General features: G+C 57.6%; 1 protein-coding gene across 3 annotated transcripts; it reads right to left on the reverse strand.

The window, feature by feature from the left end:
- Positions 1-88: 88 nt before the first annotated feature.
- On the reverse strand, positions 89-9,785 carry SLC25A11 (solute carrier family 25 member 11). 3 transcript variants are annotated; one of them, XM_073326472.1, is made up of 10 exons: positions 9,610-9,700; positions 6,907-6,963; positions 6,644-6,801; positions 6,078-6,230; positions 5,352-5,558; positions 5,068-5,158; positions 3,524-3,614; positions 2,957-3,056; positions 2,378-2,429; positions 89-682 (listed from the first exon to the last, which is right to left on the reverse strand). In XM_073326472.1, exons 3-10 carry the CDS (start codon positions 6,655-6,657, stop codon positions 527-529), a joined length of 864 nt encoding a protein of 287 aa, XP_073182573.1. In that variant the 5' UTR covers positions 6,658-6,801; positions 6,907-6,963; positions 9,610-9,700; the 3' UTR covers positions 89-526. The 3 variants fall into 3 exon arrangements, with proteins under 3 accessions (XP_073182573.1, XP_073182574.1, XP_073182572.1); XM_073326473.1 differs by lacking the exon at positions 6,644-6,801; XM_073326471.1 differs by lacking the exons at positions 6,644-6,801; positions 6,907-6,963 and having other exon boundaries at positions 9,610-9,785.
- Between the last annotated feature and the right edge of the window lie 5,237 nt (positions 9,786-15,022).

Here is a 15,022-nt window from a genome sequence, read left to right on the forward strand (position 1 = left end):
ACCCGTAGATCCGTGACATGCTGCTGCACTGTTGCCGAGGTGTCCTTCCTCCCTGCCCCCTGCAGGAACCCCAAAGCAAACGTGCCAGTAGGACCATGATCTGTTTACTGAGTTCAAAGCAAATAGAAGGGGGAGAGACAAGATAAAAAGCTCGGCCCAACGCACAGACCTACACCTCACATGCGGGTCGGCCATTGCCACCTGAGGATTTGTGTTCCAAAGTAACTGGCCCAGTCTCGAACCCCCCAAATAAATAATCCAGAGTCGTCTGGAGCACCCCACCCCAGTCCATACAGAAGCTGTGCCATCCTCCCCGCCGATCCTTTCATGTGATTTGGGAAACAGGGAAGAACTGTGACGTGACTGACACCAAACACAGAGGAAGGGGAGGGGCTCCAGCCGGATCCTTGCTTCAGACCCCCGTGAGAGCCGGGGCTGGTTCCCCAGCAGCAGGCAGACGCTGGCCCGGCGGAGGGGCTGCGCTCTGGGGAGGGGGCGCCCAGCAGCGGCAGGGCAGGACCTCCTCTTAGGCACTGAGGAAGAACTTCTTGTAGAATATGTTCATCTGCTCGAGGAAGATGAAGGTCAGGACCGTGTGGGGGCCCAGGCGGGCGTAGTAGGGGGTGAAGCCCTTCCAGAGGCTGAAGAACCCCTCGTAGCGGATGACTTTCAGCAGCACATCCTGGAATTCAGAAAGCAGAGGTCAACATGCCGCGGATGATACTCCGGGGCCGCCACACCCCTGCACTGGCTAGTCGCTCGAGCAAGCGGTGGGGAGGCAGGACTCCTGGGTTCTATTCCTGGTTCTGTCACTGACTCTGTAGCTTCCAGCAAGCCACTTCTCAATCTCTCTCCCTGCCTCAGTTTCCTTCGCCGTACAACACTGTCTGAGCTCCCGGAGCCGGGATATTAATGAATATCAGCGGAGCACTGTCAGTCCCCCGGCTTTTCTTCCAAGTCTCATATCTGACCGGCCACTGCCCCCCAGTGGCCAGATGGATTCAGGACCGGTGAAGAGACACACCGGGACTGCGCCGTCGGCACAACGCAGCCGGCGTATATTTAACGAAGACGCCACGCTGAACGTGACACAGAGGAGGTGACCATCGTATGTCTTCACTTGACTGTCCTCCTGAGTCCCCTTTGCTTTCCCTGGACACGGGCATTTGGAGAAGTGCTTTCTCCCCTGCCCCAGCGTCACGGATTCACATGCAGGGTCCACCAGCATTGCAAGGGCTCGGAGCAAAGGCGTGATGGGTGAGTGACTCTGAGTTAAAAGCCTGATGGGAATATTCCTCCACACCCCGGAGGTTAAAGCCCCTGGGTCCTGTTGTCCCAGGCAGCCAGGTGACCGGAGGGGGTGCAGAACGGAGTGGCTCCCTGTCCATGGGGAGACTCCGAGATTGGGCAGCGGTAAGAATTCCTGAACTAACCACCACAGAGAGGGAGTTCGCGGCGGGAAATCACCTGCCTGTCGAGGTAACTTTCCTAGCCACGCAATAGGGGCTCAGAGCTGGCTGCTCAGAACCCCTCCAATAATATCCAGAGCCCCCTGTATCTGGGCTGAGGCGATGGGCCACACGGTGCACCCAAGCACTCCACGGGCCTGGGCCCACTCTCACCACCAAACATTTCCACCTCGTTTCCAGGCTGAATTTCTCCAGCTGCCAGCCCTCGGACCGGGTTAGACTGCTAGACTGAAGAGCCCGTTACTGACTATTTGTTCCGCAAGTCAGTACTTAAAGACCCCCTTCGCCTTCTCTTTGTTAAGCTAATTGAGCTCCTGGAGTCTCTCACTCGAAGGCAGGGTTTTTAATCCTTCTCGTGGCTCTTCTCTGACCCCTCTCTGATTAATCACCCTCCGGCTGGAACTGAGGGCACCCACGATGCCCAATCCAGCCATAAAATCACCTCTCTGCCCCTACTCGAGAATGCCGCTTATGCAGCCCGGGATCACATCAGCCCTTGTGGTCACAGCGTCGCACCGGGAGCTCCCGTACAGCGATTCTCCGCCCCCTAAACTGACAGCTCCCATCTCCACACGGCTTTGAGGTACAGGACAAAATGTCTGGACCCCATGGTACAGCCGAGTGCTTCATCTCACTGGACAGCTGGGGCGTTCTCCCCCGACGACTGCACCTGGCTCCTTACCAGAGCTTGACCTTCTACGCTTGCCATAGGCGCCTCCATTTCCCCACGGCCAGGAGGGAAGCACAGCTGCTCTATCAATAGAAACATGCCCTATGGAGCGGCAGCGTGAACCCACCATCTGGTCACAGGGGCAGGAATATTCATCCAAGGACACAACACCCCAAGCGCGACCAAGGGCAGAAAACGGCCCATCCCAGCATGTGCCCTGGCTCCAGCTATCACTTACCAGCCCATTCTTGTACTCCGGCTTCCCGTCTATCATCCGCATGTTCTGAATCCTGTGTGCCCGGAGGAAAGGGGGGGAGGAAGCTTTAAGCCAGCAGCAGGCGCTCAGCGGGGGCCTGCCACTTATTTATACATCAAGATCAGTTTCCACGTATCTAGGGATCAAGGGTGGATCTGGGACAAGGGAAGCCTGCAGTCCAGACTAGCTTGCCCTGTGATCCCCGCAGCCGAAGCAAGGTCAAGTCTTTATGAGACCCGCCCCCAGAACAGGGGCACTATGGGTCATGCTCCCTATGTATGCATCCCTGCCCCTGGAAGGTGGGGAAGAGCTCAAATCCCGTGGCCTGTTCGCTGCTGACAGGGGGTGATTCCCTCCTGTGGTGATGGGCACTGCTGTCCCGTTAGGGCTGAAAACTCACCAACTCAGCTCTCAAAATACCCACAAGGGAGGAATGAGGGAGCAGAGATGGATTCCCCTCTAGCAACAAAACCCTCCACTCCCTGTTCCTGACCCATCTCTGTGCCCCCCTCAACCATCCCAGCCTCTGCCGAGGGCACACCCAGCGCTCCTCCCACTCGCCTGGTCTTAGCGATATCCACCGGCATTGAAGCAGCCGTGGTCACCAGCCCGCTGATCATACTGGCACAGAAATGGCAGAAGATGTTGTCTCGGAAGTAACCTGGAGAGGAGAGAGAGGAGTGGTTTTAGGACCCCCTGGAGATCAGAACTAAGCCGTTCTCGAGCAGGGGGGCTAGGAGCCAGGACTCCTGGGTTCTATACCCAGCTCTGGGAGGGGAGTGAGGTTTCGGGGGTTAGAGCAGGGGGAGCTGGGAGCCAGGACTCCTGGGTTCTCTCCCTGGCTCTGGGAGGGGAGTGAGGTTTCGGGGGTTAGAGCAGGTGGGGCTGGGAGCCAGGACTCCTGGGTTCTCCCCGCCCTTCCAATGAGATATTGGGAAACAGGCCTGCCCCTCTCTGTGCTTCAGTCCAATGTGGATAACACTTAACTACCTCCTGGGGGGCAGCCTGGACTGGTTAGCAGGGGAGATGCACCAAGCATAATACTGGCATGTTGGTTGGCTCGAGCAACTTGGCGTGGTGCTATCTCGCAGTCTTGCATTTTATGTCGGACACGTGAGCGGCACTTACCGGAGCCCAGCAAGAACTGCTTGGACTGAGAGTAGGAGGCTAACTGGGCAGCGTTCACAACCACCGCTCTGGCCATGGTGGGGACACAGCCCTGCAATGCAAAGAGAGGAGGGGCAGTTAACGGGGGAGGACACGGGAAACACCATGCAGACACGAGGACGGGGAATCTAAGCGCTTGCCTTGCGTGAGAAGCAGATGCCTGCCACAGACTAACATCCCTTCGGCCCCCTGAACGTGTTTGCCCGTAGGCTGTGTGGCCTCACGCCTCATATTCTTCAGAGTAAGATGATGATATGATTATGGCGTAACTACAATGTATTTTATGCAAGATAGGTCCTGTAAGAGGTCATTGAAACGGTTCTGATTCACTGAATAGGATTATCCTAGTTGTATGCATGTATCATTTTGGTAGCTGAGAATACTGAAGTTAAGAATATTGTTTATGCACCTATTACACATGTGTTTACACCTGTGGGCGGCCCATGAGACAGAATGCAAACAAGTCAATGGCCCATTAGGGAGAACAAAAGGTCTGAGAAGATGCTAATCTCCCCCTGGGGAGGCTTCCTGAGGACATTACAACCAGCCTCTGACTCATGGCTGCTATGGCCCTACAGGGGCATGTGACCAAGTCACCTGGTACTGGACCCCATCTTGGAATGCCAGTATTTTTCCACTGAAAGGCGTGGGAACCAAGTTTGGAAACAAAGAGTTCTCGCCATATGCAAAAGCTATTTAAGGCAGGCGAGTGACATCATCCTGGTTCCTCTTCACTGACTCCCCACCCAGAGGAGATGCTTGGGAACACCTGAGAAACAAGGACTGGACTGGGGGAGAAGGGCTGAACCCAGGCTAGAGGGATTTCTAGCCTGTGAAATTTTCAGCTGCAAGCAAGTGCAGCTTGCCTTCCAGAATCTCTGCAATCTGCCTAAAATAACATTTGCTAGACATATCCAATTTCTTTAGCATATTAAGATTACCTAGTAAATAAACAAAAACAATCTAATCTGCTTTGATCTGTTTGCTATCCCTTATAATCACTTAAAATCTGTCTTCTGTAGTTAATAAACTTATTTTTGTTTTGTCCAAAACCAGTGTGTGGAAGTCACAACTGGAGGCAAAAAGCTGTGTGTATTCCTTTCCTGAGGGAGGGGACGAATTTCATGAGCTTACGCTGTACAGTTCCCTGTGCAGCGCAAGACAGTATAATTTTGGCTTTACCCTCCGGATGGGGGGATGCACTTGAGTATCTGGGCAGTTCCTTAGCTGAAGCCTTCCCAGGCAGAGCTGATCTCAGCATCTGTGTGTGTGTTTCTGCAGCTCGGTGACTCCCTACCTGTATGTGTGCTGGTGAAAGTGTGTCTGCAGCTTGTCACAGGGTGAGGGGGAGTCCAGGCTGGTGGGTCAGATGGGCTCAGTGGTACCCCAGTTCCAGGTGTACCCCAGAGGGTTTGTATCCCACAAACCCAGTCTCCCCCCTCCGCCCAAGTAAATTCTCCTGGGTACATCTGCCGCCGGGCCTAGCCCTCTAACGAGCGCCGTACCCGCCAGAGTGTCAGAACGCCCTCTTCGCGGGTTATCCTCAGCAGTGCGTTGAAGACGTTGGTGTAGCCTCTCCTCTGGTCACGGGGCAGCCTGGGAATAGGAACAGAGGAAGGGAGCAAGGGAGCAAGGGGGCAGTTCAGACGCACAGACCCCCTCAGAGCGTGGCCTAGTGGGTTACAGCAGCAGGCTGGGGCCACTGAGTTTCTCATGGGGGCTAGCGGCACCGCCGCCAGGCGAGGAAGCAGCGGCATTACTGCATCACACGTAGTTCAAACCCACTCACCTGCCATCCGCCGTCATCCTGATGAGCGCCACTTCAGCCGGCGTGCCCACAAAGGCCCCGGTGGCGCCAGCCGTCATCCCGATCCCCGCCTTCATGAAGAAGTTGGGCGGCGTGCCGTCCGCCTTGGTGAGCCTCTCAAAGAGGATGGTGTAGATGCCCAGGCGGGTGGTGGTGTAGGTCGCCTGTCTCAGGAGCCCTGCCGACAGCCTGCCAAGGGTGGGAGGGTAATGGGCCTGTGTGGTTGCTGGACTCCTGGGCTCTAGGCCCGGGTCCAGCTCTGCGGCAACCATGAGAATTAGGTGCATTTCCTCACAGAGCCGGAGGCCTGGCACACAGGAGGGCCAGAGAAAGGCTGGCCACGACACAAGACATGCGTCTCCCAGCTGCATGGACAGCGATGGCTTCCCGCCTGCACCATGTGTGCCCTGGCCCTCACGAGCACTTGACTTTACCCCTGCATGCACCAAGCATGGCTCAGCTCCGCACTGGGGAAAGGAGCAGAACTGACAAAAGTGAATGCTATACCCACACCGGGCTCAAACATTTCTCACAGGGCCAGTCAGCGCCTGCCGGGAGGCAATGATCCTGGTCACAACACAGCTGGGGCTGTGGTGCCATGTGTAGCCTAGAGGGGAAAGGCCTCACGTCCCGTTCGTCAATCCCTGTGCCAGAACAAAGGAGTGGTCAGGAAGGTGCCCTCAATCACCCATCCCCGCCCCCTCATACCCAGTGTAGATGCCGCGGACTCCTTCCTTCCTGAGGATGCTCCTGACTGCATGAAAGCTGGTTTTGTACTCTTTGGTCTTGGCTCCTTCCCCGCTCAGCTGCATTCGGTTCTTCACCAGGTCCAGGGGCTGCACAAACACAGTGGCCCCCATGCTGCGGAGCCACAGGGAGCATTTTACAAGAGACAAAATGGAGACAACCGGCCTACACGGTGCAGTTAAGGGGTATCTAAAGTGATCACCTGTATTGGGATAGCGCCTAGGAGCATACATCACGGATCAGGACCCCACTTTAGAGCTGACAGCCTAAGCTTTGGGGTAATATTCTCCTCCATTTCTCACAGGGGACCCAGGAGCCCTGACAGTCAGCCCCCTCCACTAGCCACTCCTCACAAAGCTGCCAGTTGAACCCAGGAGTCCCAAGTGCCAGCTCTACCCATGACAAACACAGGGCAGTTTTCAGAGTAGCAGCCGTGTTAGTCTATTCGCAAAAAGAACAGAAGGACTTGTGGCACCTTAGAGACTAACAAATTTATTTGAGCATAAGCTTTCGTGACTACAGCTCACTTCATCGGTTGCATTCAGGGCAGTTTATCTGTAAGTGGAAATAGCCAGCTTGCCAGGAAGGGACTGCCACAGCTGTCCAGCCTGCCACAGCGTTCAAATCATCGGGTCCAAAATTCAGACAACCAAATAACTTTCGGACACACGCTCCACTTCGGACTCTGACCCACATGTAAGAGGGGGAGGAGAGAGTGCTTATTTATCAACGCCACAACCCCCAGTTTAGAGAAGAGATTTAGGGAGCGGGCCCAGGAGTTACTACCTACCATCAATGAAAACACTCGCCTTGCTTGCTTTGGACAATCCACAGGGGTGGCACAGACCTACGGGTGACAGCAGGAAGGGGAAGCCTCAGATGTGTGGGTTAGGAAACTCTAGCCTGCCCTCCACTTTCGAACCAGTGCCCTATTGAAGATGAAAGACTTAGCCTGTTCTCTGATTCCCCTGAGCTAGCTGGTCCCCATTCCCGAGAGGGAAGAGACCCTGTATCCTCTGGAGCCAGCCAGTCCTCCTAGAGGTGGAAGGGCCCTAGACGGCCAGAGGCTAATAGCACATTTGCTAGGCATGTTCTGGTGAGGATTAAGAGTAAGAGAAACAGCAGCTAACCCTCAGGCGCTGTCCCTCACAAACCTCCTAGTCACGCTAAAGCGCAAGGAAACCCTCAGGCTGCAACACGTGGATTAACATTTTTGGCCTCGGCAAAGCCATACTTTGCTCCACACGTAATCCCATGCTGCGCCAGTTTGCCAGGTCCTGAGCACAGCAGGTGATGACCAAACACAGGGCACCCCCACTTCACGGGGCAACCAGTCACATCCCTGCCAAGGAACAGCGTTCACTATGGTGCCAGCTAAAACCTAACAAAAAGAAAAGGAGGACTTGTGGCACCTTAGAGACTAACCAATATATTTGAGCATAAGCTTTCATAAGCATCCGATGAAGTGAGCTGTAGCTCACGAAAGCTCATGCTCAAATAAATTGGTTAGTCTCTAAGGTGCCACAAGTCCCCCTTTTCTTTTTGTGAATACAGACTAACACGGCTGCTACTCTGAAACCTAAAACCTAATGTTACAAATCCTCGTTTTGGCACCTAGGGGAGGGCTCAGTGCTGGTGGGTTATACCCTCCTCTTCTCACAGGCCTCGTGTCTAAGGGCTGCCGGAAGCTTTATTGAACACGGGAAGCAGCACAGTCCGGTGGCCTGACCAGGAGTCAGGAGATGTGAGGGCTGTTCCCAGCAACTACTGACCCTCTGTGACCTTGGGCAAATAACCGCACCTCTGCATGCTTCACCTGTGTAACATGACCCAGGAGTCAGTGGTAGTCTGTCTTTGCAAAAAGAAAAGGAGTACTTGTGGCACCTTAGAGACTAAATACCTTGGTTAGTCTCTAAGGTGCCAAAAGTACTCCTTTGACCCAGGAGTCCTGGCTCCCAGCCCCCCCGCTCTCACCCACCAGCCCCCACTCGCCTCCCAGAGCCGGGGAGAGAACCCAGGAGCCCTGGCTCCCAGCCCTGCCCCCCAGCACAGGGGCTGGGAAAGAGCCGACAGATACAGGGTGCAGGCAGAAACGGGGCATGGCCTGCCCCAGAGGAACCCAGGAGTCCTGGCACCCAGCCCCCCCCCCCCACTCTAACCCACCAGACCCCACTCCCCTCCCAGAGTCGGGGACAGAACCCAGGAGTCCTGGCTCCCAGCCCCCCCCACTCTCACCCACCAGCCCCCACTCCCCTCCCAGAGCCAGGGAGAGAACCCAGGAGTCCTGGCTCCCAGCCCCCCTGCTCTCACCCACCAGCCCCCACTTGCCTCCCAGAGCCGGGGGGAGAACCCAGGAGTCCTGGCTCCCAGCCCCCCCGCTCTCACCCACCAGCCCCCACTCCCCTCCCAGAGCCAGGGAGAGAACCCAGGAGTCCTGGCTCCCAGCCCCCCTGCTCTCACCCACCAGCCCCCACTTGCCTCCCAGAGCCGGGGGGAGAACCCAGGAGTCCTGGCTCCCAGCCCCCCCGCTCTCACCCACCAGCCCCCACTCCCCTCCCAGAGCCGGGGAGAGAACCCAGGAGTCCTGGCTCCCAGCCCCCCTGCTCTCACCCCCCAGCCCCCACTCCCCGCCAGAGCCAGAGAGAGAACCCAGGAGTCCCGGCTCCCAGCCCCCCCTGCTCTAACCCCCCAGCCCCCACTCCCCTCCCAGAGCTGGGGAGAGAACCCAGGAGTTCTGGCTCCCAGCCCCCCACTCCCCTCCCAGTGCCGGGGGCGAGAACCCAGGAGTCCTGGCTCCCAGCCCCCCTGCTCTCACCCCCCAGCCCCCCACTCCCCTCCCAGAGCCGGGGAGAGAACCCAGGAGTCCTGGCTCCCAGCCCCCCTGCTCTCACCCCCCAGCCCCCCACTCCCCTCCCAGAGCCGGGGGGAGAACCCAGGCGTCCTGGCTCCCCCAGCTCTAACCCGCTAGACTTCGCTCCCCTCCCAAAGGTCCCGTGTCTCCAGGGCTACGGGGCGTTTGAGAAGAGGCAGGAATTGAGGGGGAGCGAAGGAGGCTGAGTCCGGAAGAGGACAGGGCCGTGCAGGGCTCTCGGAGCACCCCAAGCCCCAACAGGGAAGCGCAGGGGGGGAGGGGTCACGAGGAGGGGGGAGGGGCGTGAGCCGGGGGGAGGGGTCACGCTGTGGGGGAAAGGTCACGAGGAGGGGGGAGGGGTCACGCTGTGGGGGAGGGGCGCGCGCGCGGGGGGGAGGGGTCACGAGGAGGGGGGAGGGGCGTGAGCCGGGGGGGAGGGGTCACGCTGTGGGGGAAAGGTCACGAGGAGGGGGGAGGGGCGCGCGCGCGGGGAGACCGGTCACGAGGAGGGGGGAGGGGTCACGAGCGCGCGCGCGCGGGGAGACCGGTCACGAGGAGGGGGGAGGGGTCGCGCTGTGGGGGAGGCACGCGCGCGGGGGGGGGAGGGGTCGCGGGGGGGGGCGCGCGCGCGCGGTCTCTCACCCGGCCAGGCCCCCGAACAGGAACTTCACGGCCTTGGGGGAGGTTTGGGGCCGCTCGGGCGCCGCCGCCGCCGCCATCGCCGGGTCCGGCCGGGCCGGGACCAAGGTGACTCCGGCGCCGGGACTGGAGCGAGCGAGCCCGGCTGCGCGCGCAGCCAACAGCGCCCCGGCACGCGGCGGGGCGGGGCCAAACCCGGCTGCGCGCGCAGCCAACGACGCTTCCTGAGGCGGGCGCGAGGGGCCGCTGCGCGCGCAGCCGGGCCGTCTGCCCTCCCCGCGGCGGGAGGGGGTTGCGCGCGTGGCGGCGGGGCCGCGGCTTTTGGCGGGAACGGCGGTTGGCGTTGCCGTTGGGGCGCGCGCGGCCCGTGAGGAGGGGGCGGGGTCAGTAGTGCAGTACTCCCCGGCCAGCAATAAGTAATACTCGGGGCGTGGGGGAGGACAAATACTCCACCCCCAGAAGTAACACTGGCAGAGGGACGCCTGCGCACCGCCCCCCGCGGCAAACAGTACTCGAGTATTGATACTCGGCGCCTCGTGAGCCTTCCCGGGGATACTCAGCGGGGGATACTCCGGGGTAATACTCCCGCGCCAGGATACATACTGCGGGGCGCACGCACACATCCCCCCCCCGAGTAATACTCGGGTATCAAAGTCCTCCTGGCATGCTCAGCTCCCAGTTAATCCCAGTTGGCTAATCCTCGGGGGCCAGGGTACATACTACACCCACCCCAGAAATAATACCCAGGCATGCTCAGCTCATGGTGTCCCCAGGAAATAACACCCTGGGGAAAAAACGAAAATACTCCACAGATATGAATAATAAAGTACTCACTCTGGCCTAGAAATACCTCCTCCCCCCCCCAGCCCAGGATAAATACTCCAGGGACAGCACCACTCAAATCATACTTGTGGCTCAATACTCTGCACATATTGCCCCTTACAAATAACACCCCAGGGGATAAATACTCAGTGGCCCCAGACATAATACTCTTGGATCAATATTCAGCACAGTGTCCTCTAGAAATATCCCGGGAGGGAATATATACTCCCCACGCTCCCCGGAAATAATACTCAGGCGTCAATCTTCAACCACTAACATCTCTTGAGAAATGATACGTAGGGGTCAAGGTCAGCCCTCAGTTTGCCAATGCTGGCCCGTAGAAGCACCAGGAGACTAATACTCACAATAACCAATGCTGGCCCCTCAGACATAATGGGAGATTAATATTCAACCACCACCATCGCCCGCCTCAAAAATAATACTTGGAGGTTGAGCCTCAATCGTTGTGGATTAATACTCAACCAATACCACCTCTTCAAACATAATACTTGGCATTAACAATCAACTGCCAACATCACTTCCCTTGGAAATAATACTTAGCAATCAATGCTCAACCACCAGTACCTAGACATCCCTGATTTAACCACGAGACCCCCCCAAACCCAAGCTGGGGACAGAACCCAGGAGTCCTGGCTCCCAGTCCCCCTGCTCTAACCCACCAGACTCCACTCCCCTTCTGGGGACAGGGAGAGAACCCAGGAGTCCTGGCTCCCAGTCCCCCTGCTCTAACCCACCAGACTCCACTCCCCTTCTGGGGACAGGGAGAGAACCCAGGAGTCCTGGCTCCCAGTCCCCCTGCTCTAACCCACCAGACTCCACTCCCCTTCTGGGGACAGGGAGAGAACCCAGGAGTCCTGGCTCCCAGCCCCCCTGCACTAACCCACTAGATCCCCCTCCTTTCCCAGGGCCAGGAAGAGAACCCAGGAGTCCTGTGTAACCCAGTACTGTGCTACTGATTTCCCCCTCTTTGACAGTATTTGCACAGACATGAATTCCCATCCTTGCCAAGAGACCACAGCTCGACGTAGGCCCCTTCTCGATACTACACGTGTGCCATTCACTTCTGAGCACTCCAGTACCCGTCGTTACCAGCCGGGGACACACACACGCAATTCGTCATTTCAGATGCCCTGCGTGTGAACGACACGCCGAAGACAAACCGCTACAGCTTGGATCTGGGTTACCCCGGCACCTCGATCTGCTCCCCGCGGGGCCCGGCTGGATCGGATGGGTGCTCCAGAGGGCTGCCAGTTTTGCACCCCTGCCAGCTACCGCTCACTCGTGACGCGCTTCCAACTTCTACCTATGAGGGTATGGAGTGCCCCCGCAGGGACACCAGCCTTTAGCACTTCCACATCAGCTTTACTCAGCATGGTTACCGACCACAGGAGCCGCCGCACCCCCTGGCTTGAAGTGGTTTCCATCACTTCCAAGGTTTACAGCTTGTTTCAATGCGTCTCAGCACCCCCACTGTACAAATTGTTCCAGGCCCCTGCCCCCCCCCCTTTACCAGCTTCCTGCATCCCTCTAGCTTCCTGAAATAGCAGCTATCTTCCCCGCCCTTGCTCGAGGCTCTGGACTGCTACCCCGACAGAGAGCAATTAGAAACAGCAGCTGGAACTGCAGCTCTCAGTGGGTTGGGGGCTGAACGCCGTGAAATAAGAATTAAGAAATGGGGGTGGCGCTGAGTCTCAGCCCCTCTGCTCTGCCCGGCGGGGGCTTGTGCAGTCCCTCAAGGCTCAAAGCAATCTCTGGAAGGCACGCCCCAGCAGGGTCCAGCAGCGCTTTGTGCCACCCCTCACCCCCAGGCGTTGTACTGCTTCCTCTGCCTCCATGGGGCGGAGCGGCTCACGGGAGGGGAGACTTGGGTGGGGTCAGAATAGGGGATCCCCAGCTCCAGGTATCTGCCAAGGAGATCCCTCCCCCCCACCACTAGCAAAGCTTCCAGGGACAAGATGCAGGGCCTCGTGCTCCTGAATCATCAGGGCATCCAGGAGTATGTCTGCACTGAGCCCAGAGCTGTGGGGCCCAGGCTAGTGGACCCGGTGTTTTGAAGCCCGCAGTGGAGCATCCACAGTGCATTGTAAACCTGGGTGTACAATTGCTGGAGCCGGGTCTCACAGTCGTGCTAATGCGTCCACAACTGCGCTGCATAGCCCTTCTGACTGGGGGTCAGTGGCTCAAGCTGCGTCCACACTGCAAAATGCCAGGGTTTGGACCCAGCTCACAGCAGGACTCTAGCCCTGAGTCAGACTGATTGGCGTGTGGACGGAACAGGGGCTCGGGCTCAAACCGGAGTCGAAGCGCAGTCCGCGTAGACACACCCCAGGCGCCCTGCTCATGTGGCTTTGCAGCTGAGACAGGACAGCCTCCCCGAGGAAGGGAAAGTGCTCTCCGGTTACTAGCTGGGGCGTGAACGGCTGTTGAGTGCATCGCTCATGAGATGGCAGCACAGCCCGTGCAAATAAAAAGGGCCCAACTGTCTCTAGGAAGAAGATGACCACTAACCCTCTCCTAGGACTCCTGGGCTTTATTCTTGCCTCTGGGAGGGGAGTGTGGTCTCCTGGTTAGAGCAGGGGGGTGCCAGGAGCCAGCACCCGTGAGTGGCAATCTTGGCAAAGCGGGTTTTGCTCCTCGGGCTGAACAGCGCTGCATGCTGCATGCAGAGTCACGTGCGTTAGTTTTGTTTTGCACCAAATTCTGTGCCTCTTTCTGTGAGCTGGTTGGAAGGGGAGACCCAACTGGGCTGGGGGGTAACATGGTACCTGGCCTTCGCAGAGCAATGGGGCAGGTGTGGGGGAATGAACTCCCAGGCTGGGATTCCTTAGACTCAGAGAATATCAGGGTTGGAAGGGACCTCAGTCCAACCCCCTGCTCAAAGCAGGACCAATCCCCAACTAAATCATCCCAGCCAGGGCTTTGTCACGCCTGACCTTAAAAACCACCACCTCCCTAGGTAACGCATTCCAGCGTTTCACCACCCTCCTAGTGAAAAAGTTTTTCAAAATATCCAACCTAAACCTCCCCCACTGCAACTTGAGACCATTACTCCTCGTTCTGTCATCTGCCACCACTGAGAACAGACTAGCTCCATCCTCTTTGGAACTCCCTTTCAGGTAGTTGAAAGCAGCTATCAAATCCCCCCTCATTCTTCTCTTCTGTAGACTAAACAATCCCAGTTCCCTCAGCCTCTCCTCGTAAGTCATGTGTTCCAGTCCCCTAATCATTTTTGTTGCCCTCCGCTGGACATTTTCCAATTTTTCCACATCCTTCTTGTCGTGTGGGGCCCAAAACTGGACACAGTACTCCAGATGAGGCCTCACCCATGTCAAATAGAGGGGAAAGATCATGTCCCTCGGTCTGCTGGCAATGTCCCTACATATACATCCCAAAATGCCACTGGCCTTCTTGGCAACAAGGGCACACTGCTGACTCATATCCAGCTTCTCGTCCACTGTAACCCCTAGGTCCTTTTCCGCAGAACTGCTGCCGAGCCATTCAGTCCCTAGTCTGTAGCAGTGCCTGGGATTCTTCCGTCCTAAGTGCAGGACTCTGCACTTGTCCTTGTTGAACCTCATCAGATTTCTTTTGGCCCAATCCTCCAATTTGTTTAGGGCCCTCTGTATCCTATCCCTACCCTCCAGCGTATCTACCTCTCCTCCCAGTTTAGTGTCATCTGCAAACTTGCTGAGGGTGCAATCCACACCATCCTCCAGATCATTAATGAAGATACTGAACAAAACCGGCCCCAGGACCGACCCTTGGGGCGCTCTGCTTGATACCGGCTGCCAACTAGACATGGAGCCATTGATCACTCCCCGCTGAGCCCAACAATCTAGCCAACTTTCTATCCATCTTATCGTCCATTCATCCAGCCCATACTTCTTTAACTTGCTGGCAAGAGTACCGTGAATTCCTTTGGCTCTGAGGCTGGCACGTTGACTCCTTGTCCCAGACTCGGTTTCACTTCTCCCCTGGCTGAGCTGAGAGAGACTTTCCCCTGGCTTTTCGCTCCGTGGGGCAGCCAGGGAACCTGCAGGCTGCCCGGCCAGGGGCTGAGACCCAGAGAAACGTGAATGCACCAGAACAAGCCAGAGAGCCTGGCAGCAAGGCGCAGAACATGGAGCAGGCATGGGGGTCATTACTGACACCAGGGGAGAGAGCGCCCCCTGCAGCACCGTGCCCCCTAGCACCGTCTGGGGCATTGGGGTTGTGACGAAGTGGGACTGTTCTTAACGTTTCCTCTGAATAGTGTGGGGGTGCCTCAGTTTCCCCTAGGCAGTTCTTAAGTATCTAGGGGGTGGAGTAAGGGTGTATGATCATTGCAGAGCCCTAGAGGGCAGGTGTGTGCAGGGGTCTGGACACAGAGAATGGCCGACACCCTGTTTCCTGGCCACGGATGGCCTGGGCCCTTCCCCCCTGCGAGGTGAGAGCTAAAGGGCTGGAGAACAAAGGGATCCGGTGACCTCCTGGCCCGGGAAAGGGACAAAGCCCAGAGGAGGAGGGGCTGGAGGGAGTTTCAGTTGGGGGCTGGCTGGGACATGGAGTGAAGGGCAGACGTGGTTGTCTGGCT

Source organism: Lepidochelys kempii, chromosome 28, assembly GCF_965140265.1.
Source record: "Lepidochelys kempii isolate rLepKem1 chromosome 28, rLepKem1.hap2, whole genome shotgun sequence".
Lineage (NCBI taxonomy): Eukaryota > Metazoa > Chordata > Testudines > Cheloniidae > Lepidochelys > Lepidochelys kempii.

What these genes read in the sequence shown, in the direction of transcription:
- SLC25A11 (XM_073326471.1), bottom strand. Translation starts at nt 9,686, where the DNA reads ATGGCGGCGGCGGCGGCGCCCGAGCGGCCCCAAACCTCCCCCAAGGCC. An exon ending in GTGGATATCGCTAAGACCAG is followed by an intron (nt 2,430 to 2,956) that starts GCGAGTGGGAGG and finishes CCGGGCACACAG; the next exon opens with GATTCAGAACATGCGGATGA. An exon ending in CGGAGTACAAGAATGGGCTG is followed by an intron (nt 683 to 2,377) that starts GTAAGTGATAGC and finishes TCTGAATTCCAG; the next exon opens with GATGTGCTGCTGAAAGTCAT.